This window comes from Chaetodon trifascialis, chromosome 12 (genome assembly GCF_039877785.1).
Source record: "Chaetodon trifascialis isolate fChaTrf1 chromosome 12, fChaTrf1.hap1, whole genome shotgun sequence".
Taxonomy (NCBI): domain Eukaryota; kingdom Metazoa; phylum Chordata; class Actinopteri; order Chaetodontiformes; family Chaetodontidae; genus Chaetodon; species Chaetodon trifascialis.
The window spans coordinates 27,934,866-27,944,865 of NC_092067.1; the positions used below are offsets into that span (position 1 = coordinate 27,934,866).

General features: G+C 45.7%; 1 protein-coding gene across 2 annotated transcripts in view; it reads left to right on the top strand.

Moving 5' to 3' along the window:
- acvr2aa (activin A receptor type 2Aa) overlaps window positions 1-10,000 on the top strand; it is a 31,116-nt gene that overhangs the window by 14,862 nt on the left and 6,254 nt on the right. Inside the window, exons 3-8 of one of the 2 annotated variants that reach the window (XM_070975929.1) lie at window positions 475-590; window positions 1,206-1,360; window positions 3,372-3,395; window positions 4,905-5,048; window positions 8,478-8,621; window positions 8,813-8,958. In XM_070975929.1, coding sequence (XP_070832030.1) covers window positions 475-590; window positions 1,206-1,360; window positions 3,372-3,395; window positions 4,905-5,048; window positions 8,478-8,621; window positions 8,813-8,958 — 729 coding nt within the window. The remainder of the gene's footprint in view (window positions 1-474; window positions 591-1,205; window positions 1,361-3,371; window positions 3,396-4,904; window positions 5,049-8,477; window positions 8,622-8,812; window positions 8,959-10,000) is intronic. The other variant, XM_070975930.1, reaches the window with a different exon arrangement.

Consider the following 10,000-nt stretch of genomic DNA (forward strand, 5'->3'; position numbering starts at 1 on the left):
AAGTGGTGAACCTCGCTCCATCCTCTATGATCGACTGAGCCTGTCCAGGACGCCCCTTTCACACCCAATCATGATCCTCTCACCTGTTACCAGTGAGCCTGTTTACCTGTGGAATGATCCAAACAGGTGTTTTTGGAGAGTTCCACATCTTTCAGTCTGTGAAACGTGTTGCTGTGTCAGATTCACAATAAGCAGATATTTACAGAAATCAGTGAAAAATATGAAATATGTTGACTTTGAGCTGATCTCAGGTCAGTTTGTGTCAGAGAGGATCAGATTAGCTGATCACAGTCTGTTGTATTTGTGTTTTATGCAGCATCAAATCTTTCTCTGAATCAGGGTTGTAGATGTGTGGAAGCCTCCTGGACAAGCAGAGCAACATGTTCAACACTGAAGTCTGATCAGATGTTCAGTGGAGTTCATCAGTAGCTTTTCTTTTTCTGAGGAACATGCTGTTGTTCTTCATCCTGACAGGAGTGAATGTGTGGAGAAGAAAGACGCTCCTGAAGTCTTCTTCTGCTGCTGTGAAGGACGTCTGTGTAATGACAAGTTCTTCTACAGTCCTGACAGCAACCAGCCACCGATTCCAAGTAAGATACACACACACACACACACACACACACACACCTGTGCACCTTTCTTCTGTTTACTTGTTCACCTGTTTATCTATTCACCTGTTGATTTCTTTTATCTGTTCACCTGTTTTCCTGTTAGCCAGTTTATCTGGGGACCTGTTCACCTGTGCACCTGATCACCTGGTCACTTTGTCATCTGTTTATCTGTTTCCCTGTTTATCTATGCACCCATTCACCTACCCACCTTTTCACCTGTTCACCTGTTTACCTGTTTGTCTTTACACCTGTGCTCCTATTAACATATTTGTCACCTGTGTATAGGTGCACCACCTATGCTTTCTCACAGTTGACATTCCTCATAAAAATACTCATATTCTCTTAAAAGACCAGATTTTCTCATAAAGTCATAAAAATCTCATATCTCTACAGTTCATCCCATAATATCATGACTTTGACTCAAAATTACAACCTAATTCAACAGGATGACTTTTTCTCTGAAGACATAACCTTCTTTAACGACTGTCCCTCAGACCCTCTGTCTCCATGAACCATGTTGTAGTTCAATCAGCACTGCAGTTTGTGTTGTTGTAACGTCAAGTGACTTGAATGTTTTGTCTATGTGTTGCCTAGCAACAAACAAACCAGTGACGCCAGATCCTCCGGTGCTGACCACTCTAATGTACTCTCTGGTTCCCATCATGGCCATCACTGCCATCGTCCTCTTCTCCTTCTGGATGTACCGACACCACAAACTGGCCTACCCTCCTGTTCTGGTGCCCACACAGGTGAGACGCACACACACACACACACACACACACACACACACACACACACACACACACACACACACACACACACACACACACACACACACACACACACTGTCTGGCACAGTGCAACGCGAGTGTAAATCTGCACAAAAGGTGCTACAGTGTCTCTTGAGCAGAAAAACTCATGGTGTGGAGTTCCACAGGGATCAATACTCACTCTCCTTTTGTTTAACCTTTACACACTGGGATACATCACACAGACACAGCCGTCATTACCTCTATTATGTAGATGATGCACATACATATATCACCACTCATCAATGATCTCAGCCCTATCACCAAGCTTATGCGATGTATGGAGGATAAACATCAGTGCATGAGTCATCAGTTTCCACTCTTTAAACAAAAATAAAACAAGTGATTTTGGTGCTAAACAGGGATGTAACGATACCAAAAACTCATGGTTCAACAGAACCTCGACATAAAGGCCACGATGCGATATTTATTGGGATATTGAATAAAAGAAAGAAAGAAAAACAACTTGAAAAATGGCCTTTATGAATAGACAGCTGTGTACAGCATGTTTTATTCTTGTGAAATTATTTTTTAGCTTAAAGTGCTTCTGCTCTCCTTTGATGAAGTCAAATGAAAGCAGCAGCCATGACGTCAGCTGAGTAGAAAGTGTCCTGAATGACTGAACCAGGTTCAGTTTCAGAGCAGAAACGATGCAGCAGTCAGCAGCAGTCCTGTAATAAAACAAGTCAAAGAGCTGTTCCATCAGGTGAGCACGTCCAGGATCGGTCCATGAGCCGGCAGCTTTAACGGTCTCCGTTTGGCGGTCGGCTCGGCGTGGTCGTCGACTGTGCTGCCGCAAGCCTCGGTGGACCGGGTGGACGCTGCAGCGGCCTACGCTCAAAGCCGGCGGTGAAGCGGTTTAAAGTGTGTGAAGAACTGTTTATGTGTGGGCGCAGTCCGGCCTCTCGGCGCTATGTCCGTTTTTCCTGCATGGTCTGTAACCACAGCGATGTCGTGACGGTTGTTGTTAATCTTCGAGTCGAGCTCCAAAAGAGCAGATTTAAACCTCAGCTCTGTGGAGGCCAGCGTGAGGCCGTGGTGGACTCCAGCGTGTCTCCTAACCTGTGAAATCCATGGTTGTGGACCACAGAAGACGGCCCTCAAGCTCTGGACTGTTGTGGGGAGGCGGAGCTCCAGAAGCTTCTTTCAGCCTCCTTTGGTCTGGATGAAGCTTTGAGCCTTTGTGGGTGGTGACGTGTTGAATGGCGTCTCATGTTTGATGTTCCCTGTAGCGTCGTTGACGTCGTCCGGCAGCGTTTGCAGGTTGTTGTGTGTTTGTTTCCTTTTCTTCATTGGCAGTTCTTGAAACGGGAAAACGGGAAAACTGAAATGTTGCCTCACATCAGAGCTAAAAGTAATCTGTATATCTTCAATATTATTTGGATTTTTACTTTTCAATTATTTCCAGCAGCGCTTGGCTGGCACGCAAACAATGACTGGTGGCTGCAATGATCCACCCTCTGCTGCTCAAACAAACACAGTCCAGTTTCAAAGAATGGTAATAGTAACTATGTAGTGTTACAGTCGCAGTATATATATATATATATCTCGTTACATCCCTAAAGTAGGCCTCATTTTGATTCTTTCCTATTGAATGTGAAGATGGACTTAGGAGCTGTGTTGGCCTACTGGATGCACGTTTAATCTTCCAGAAGCTTAAAGAGTGTATCAAAATCTGCTTTTTCCCACGTAAAATATCATGGAATGAACAGCTGACAGTCAGAAGCAGACCTGAAGAAATGTGTGTGTTTTCTAACCACCTGAGTCCGTCATCACTGTTTCTGGTCTGCCTGAAAACACTTTCATAAAAGAAATGAGAAGAATTTGCATGAGGATATTAAAATGTTCTACTGTGTGAATCAAATCAAGGTAAATTCTTGGATCACGTGAACTGGTCTCCATCATCTCTGTCTTTGTATTTCTGCTTCTTCCTCTTGTTTCTGCCTCTCAGCACGCCTTTCATATAATGATTGAGGTAAGAAGATCAAACTATTTCACTGAATTATGCTTCATTACTGGGTTTGTGATTTCTTTTTTCTCCCATTTTTGGGTTTCATTTTGCATCCTTATCCTCCTCCAGCCTGACATTTCTGTTGAAAACACACTCGTGTCTTTGTTTTTGTGAATATTTCTGCTCTGTGTTGATTGTTGTAGTTGTTTTGCACTGATGGACAGATGCTGTCTCCATGTCGGTCTGCAGGTGATGTGCATGATTGATGAGGATCTGTCAGAAAGCAGGTTGAACGTGCAGTTCATAAAGTGGATTTACGCTCATGCATTCAGAGTTTATATTGTACCTTTGGTGTCGTGTCCAGAGTTAGGTCGTTGGAAATTTGTAGCTGGCGTGTTCCTCCTCAGAAATGTTGATGTCGTAGTTATTTCATGTTCACGAACATGTTTCCTTCACCTTTTTGTCTCATAAACTCATTATGTACCAAAGTAAAGTCACCCTGAGTGATAATGAGACGGATCCTTCACATAACAGAGCTTGGATGAACACATTTGTTCAGTGTTAGGCTTAGATTAGGATGGGATTCGTCTTTGGGAGTGCATCGTTTTGATGACCACACATTGAATTTGACAGCATGGATTTAGGCCAGACACAGCAGCACTATGCACCATAAAATGAAAGAAAAAGACAAATAAATTGCTAATCACAGTTATTTATATGACAGTTAATCGCACCATGGAATGTCATGAATGTGAGAGCTCTGGTCGTGGCGACAGAGATACCGTCCAAGATCCGAGAGCTCGCTGCTTGTGTTGCCTGACGTGTCAGTGATGGAGTTTGTTGAAGGATGCTGAAGACTCATTTTCTCCTTTTCACCAACAAACATGGAACAAAGTGGTGAGACTGGAGAGCTTCAGCTGCTCTGTGTGAACGAATGTGAACACAGATCGCAAACTCCTGGTCAAAAACAGAGGAATAATTAGTTACTGATGTAACTTCACTTCTGTGAATCTACGTGCACAGACAAAAGACAGTTTGGGAATAGAAAACACCACCTGATCATGTAAAGTACACATACCAAGTACTGTGGAGGTGAACTGTGACGCTCAAACATCTGGACCTGCAGCAGGACCCCTGCTCACCTCTCGTCTCCTCTATGAATTCAGCTGCCCTCAGTCTGACATGGTCCCCACTTCACCCAGCAGCATTGCTCCCAGCAGTCTCAGCACCAGTTCAGACTGGGCATGCCCAGTTAGAGACCAGCTCACGTGGTTCATGTTGTAATGGAGGCACTGAGAGAAACCCGCTGGTCTGTGTCCTGTCCCTTCATTGTGTCCAGTCAGGTGTAAAGATCTAATTCAAACTGAAGCGGATGGATCAATCTCTTGGTGCTCGATTGACAAAATGAAAAATCGCACTTCTTCTCGGAGTCACAATGGTCAAATCTGAATATACATGTTTCATTTTTCAGGAATGGGATCAGTCAGAGATGCACTACATTCACACACTTAGTTTTTACGTTGTTTGTTCCAGGACCCTGGCCCTCTGCCCCCCTCCCCCATCCTGGGCCAGAAGCCGCTGCAGTTACTGGAGATCAAAGCCAGGGGGCGCTTCGGCTGCGTGTGGAAGGCTCAACTGATCGGAGAATACGTCGCTGTCAAAATCTTCCCCATTCAGGTCAGTCCTGTCAGCTCCTTCAGCCACACCATCACCCACCAATTATCCACAGCATTGCTGAGACAGAAGACAACCAGAAAGCTGAAGTAGATCGACACAAAAGTGAACTTTATCTGTTCATAGATCGCTGTGGCTGAAGGCAGACGGACCGTCAGTCATTGATCAGAGGATTTGGCTGCTGCTTGTGTGATGACATTTGGAATCTCATGTTGTGTCAGTGATCTCAGAACTTTAGAAGTATTAACCTGACACTTAAATTCAATGATCTGCATTCATGGGGACTCGCGTTTTGTTCCCATAATGAGGGTGAATCCTCACAGTGTGACACACACACACACACACACACACACACACACACACACACACACGCTTTACTACACTTAAACTTCACTACCTTGGAATTATAAAGTTTGATCTGCATCCTGAGCAGTTTTGAAACTGTGACCTTCAAGGTTTTTGCATTACAGAATAGATACCCTCAATCTGTACCAGCTGTCCAACAATCAGAACCTCAGCAGCCTGAACTCACACACTCCCAGTCTCACTCCAAACTCAATGAACAGGAGCTCACTGCAGATGAGAGGAGGAGGAGGTGGTGGTGGTGGTGGTGGTGGTGGTGCCAGAGGAGGCGCCAACTGTCTGTGCTGCCAGCGTCCTCTTTCTCTGCTGGTGTCGCTTAGAAATTTGTTTTTCAGGGTGTGAGAAAATGGACGTGTGACGTGAGAGCTTGTGAACGGTTGGCAGACCTCTGTGACTCATAGCAACAACCAAAACTTGACAGACAAAAAAACAAAAAGATGGTTTGATTAATTCCTCAGTGAAATGTCTCCTGGACAGACATTGAAAGCATTTTCTGGTCAAGTATCACTGATATCCATCCATCCATCCATCCATCCATCCATCCATCCAGATATATCAGAATCCGTTTTATTGGCCACGTCTGTATGCACATGAAAGGAATTTGGCTTTCACTGTCTGACTGCTAACTGTCCATCAGGCTGACGGCTGCTGGGAACAAAGAAGAAGAAGAATCAGAGGGACAATCCTCCTATTCGTCACACAATTTTACATGCTCATGCACACACACGCCTTCATCCCGTCCTGGTCATCCCTCCTCTGCGGCAGACCAGGAGCTGTGGGCTGCCATCCAACCGGCGCCCGGGGACCCAGTTCCTGTTTGTCACCATGGTCAGGTGGTGGTCTTCTTGCATGTTTTTAGTGGGGGGTTTTATGGAGGATACCCCAGGTGAACATGCGGAGAACATGCAAACTCCACACAGAAAGGCCCCTTTCCTCGAGCAGCAGGCACCAAAGGTGGCGCCCACAGTGGGAATTGAATCCGGGACCTTCCAGCTGTGAGGCAACAGTGTTGCCACTGTGCCACCGAACAAACTGTCAACAAACGGAGACAAACTGTCTCTGTGTCTGCTGGTTTTGCTGTTCAGTGATCTGTAGCGCTGACCAGAGGACAGAAGTTGGAACAGGTGGTCTCCAGGATGTGAGGGGTCTGCAGTGATGCTTCCTGCCTGTTCCTCAGTCTGGAGGTGTGTCCGTCCTGAAGGTAGGGCAGATTGGCTCCAGTGATCTTCTCAGCAGTCCTTACAGTCCGTCACAGTCTGTTCTGGTCCTGTTTGTGGTAGACCCAAACCAGATAATGGTTAATGTGCTCAGAACAGACTGGAGTATTCCTGTGTAGAACTGGATAAGCTTCACCTGCTGCTTCCTGACTGTTAGGAAGTTCCACTGACAGGTGGAGGCTGGCATGGTGAGCTGGGTGAGTTTAGAGGGGAGGATTCTGGGATGATGGTGTTAAATGCAGAGCTGGAGTCCACACACAGGATCCTTGCATTTGTCCCTGGGTGGTCAAGGTGTTGTAGGATGTAGTTCAGTGCCATGTTGATTGTGTCCTCCAACTGTTTGACCTGTTTTTCCCATATGCAAGTTGAAGAGGGTGGAGAAGGGGTTCTGTGATGTCTTTCAGGTGAGTCGGCACCAGTTGCTCAAATGATAAGTTTCAGGTCGGAATATGGTTGGTTATTAAACACACAGTCTCAGTTTCCTTTGGGTCTGACAGTTGAGCTGCTGTAATAAATCTAACCAGGACGTAGAAAGTAGGACAGGTGAAGTACGAGGAGCTTCTTGATATTCTCTCTACAGATCAGTATGTAGGTAAATAAATTGTTTGCTGACTTCATCGACTACATCTAAAGACAGCACTGATTTTTGTTTGATATCAGAAATGTTGACTCTGATGCACCAAAGTACCTTATTTTGTGGGAAAAAACAAAAGATTTAAAATGAAATTTGTGCTTATTTCGTAAGTGAGACTCCATCCGTTCAAATGGAGACTCGTAATGACATTGAAGGCTTAATATTTAAAACATTTAAAACATTTGAAGACAGACGTTGCTTCAGCAACATGTTTCCGAGCTTAATAAACTTTGCCAAACATCGTCAAGTCATTGCAGTACATACTGTGGTTCTTGTCGATGGTACTGTGAAGGACAGCAGTACAAATGGTGGTCAAGTTCAGTCTGTTTTTTTAGTCGTTTCAGGTCTTGCTGAGGCGTTTATTTTCATCATTAACGATGAAAGCGTAACGTAGCCCTAACCCTAACAAACAGAACCTGATTAGGCATCTGATGCTTGGATCCTGCCCAATTTTGAGGCCTTGTTGATGTGTCCAGCGAATTTCCAGCACTCTGGTCAATTGTGAAGGACAGTTGGGTGTCTGTCCCCGTGTAGTTTGACATGCTAAACGACCTGTTGTCTGTTGTCCCACGATACTCTGATGAAAAGTCTAGCATGTCAGAATTTTTGTCTCATCTCCCACATCTCTCAAGACGTGTTCCTTAGCGTTGACCAATTGCATGCTTCACCTGCAGCAATCGTCGCAGCTAAACTCACACGATTGTGAAATAAGACGCGGTGTGATTGGTCGGGGTCATATGCGTGGTCTTGCCAGTCACCCAACCAAGACACGGCAAGAGTTTACGGCAATGCAGTCGTTCGATCTGACACGGTGACCAGAAACATGGTCTAGTCTGATGACGGCGTAGTGAACATGTGAAGTGCTGATTGGCTCACAGATAGAACCTCGTAGACCCAATTAAGAGTCGATAGAACCTTTTTGTTTCCTTGATGCAAAGTCCAACAACATACAACTTAAAATCACATCACATAATGTTTCTACATGATCCGCAGGTGACGACCTCAACGCACACCTGAACCACTTCAGGTGCTTCTACTTGAACTGCAGCTCACATTCAACATTGAACATTTTGAGACATTCTGACCTGTTTTTGTCGTTTACACCTGCAGGTTTCATTCTCTTTTCGCCCTCCCGGACCCCAGCGTTGTGGTCACATTTTGTTGGTCACACAGGCATGACCTTTGACCTTTGTCCTCTGTCCATTTGTGTGTATTCAGGACAAGCAGTCGTGGCAGAACGAGTATGAGATCTTCAACCTGAATGGGATGAGGCACGAAAACCTGCTGCATTTCATTGGAGCTGAGAAGAGAGGAAGCAACATGGACATGGAGCTGTGGCTCATCACCGCCTACCATGAGAAGGTGGTGACACCTGCTGGACACACGCAGAACTGCAACACACACTCAAACACCAATCAAATGCTGTTATCACATTCACCAAACACATGAACAAAATATGAAACTGTGGCAAGAAGTCACATTGAGATGTGTCTTCACGAATCAAAACAGTCTCAAACAACATGAACCAACAAGACGTCATGTTCTGTCCTCAGGGTTCTCTCACAGACTACCTGAAAGCAAACGTCCTGTCCTGGTCTGAGCTGTGTGTCATTGCTCAGTCCATGTCTCGAGGTCTAGCCTACCTGCACGAAGACATACCTGGACACAAGGACGGACACAAACCTGCCATCGCACACAGGTACACACATCACACACAGGTGCACTCGTCACACTCGTCACACACAGGTGCACTCATCACACACACAGGTACACTCATCACACACAGGTGCACTCATCACACACAGGTGCACTCATCACACACACAGGTACACTCATCACACACAGGTGCACAAACACACACACAGGTGCACTCGTCACACTCGTCACACTTATCACACACAGGTGCACTCGTCACACACAGGTGCACAAACACACACACAGGTGCACTCGTCACACTCGTCACACACAGGTGCACTCATCACACTCATTACACACAGGTACACAAACACACACAGGTGCACTCATCACACTCATTACACACAGGTACACAAACACACACAGGTGCACTCATCACACTCATTACACACCGGTACACAAACACACACAGGTGCACTCATCTCACTCCTCACACACAGGTACACAAACTCACACAGGTGCACTCATCACACTCGTCACACTTATCACACACAGGTGCACTCGTCACACACCGGTACACAAACACACACAGGTGCACTCATCTCACTCCTCACACACAGGTACACAAACTCACACACGTGCACTCATTACACTCATTACACACAGGTACACAAACACACACAGGTGCACTCATCACACTCATTACACACAGGTACACAAACACACACAGGTGCACTCATCACACAGGTACACAAATACACAGGTGCACTCGTCACACAGATGCACTCGTCACACACAGGTACACAAACACGCACAGGTGCACTCATCACACAGGTACACAAATACACAGGTGCACTCGTCACACAGATGCACTCGTCACACACAGGTACACAAACACACACAGGTGCACTCATCACACAGGTACACAAATACACAGGTGCACTCGTCACACAGATGCACTCGTCACACACAGGTACACAAACACACACAGGTGCACTCATCACACAGGTACACAAATACACAGGTGCACTCGTCACACAGATGCACTCGTCACACACAGGTACACAAACACGCACAGGTGCACTCATCACACAGGTACACAAATA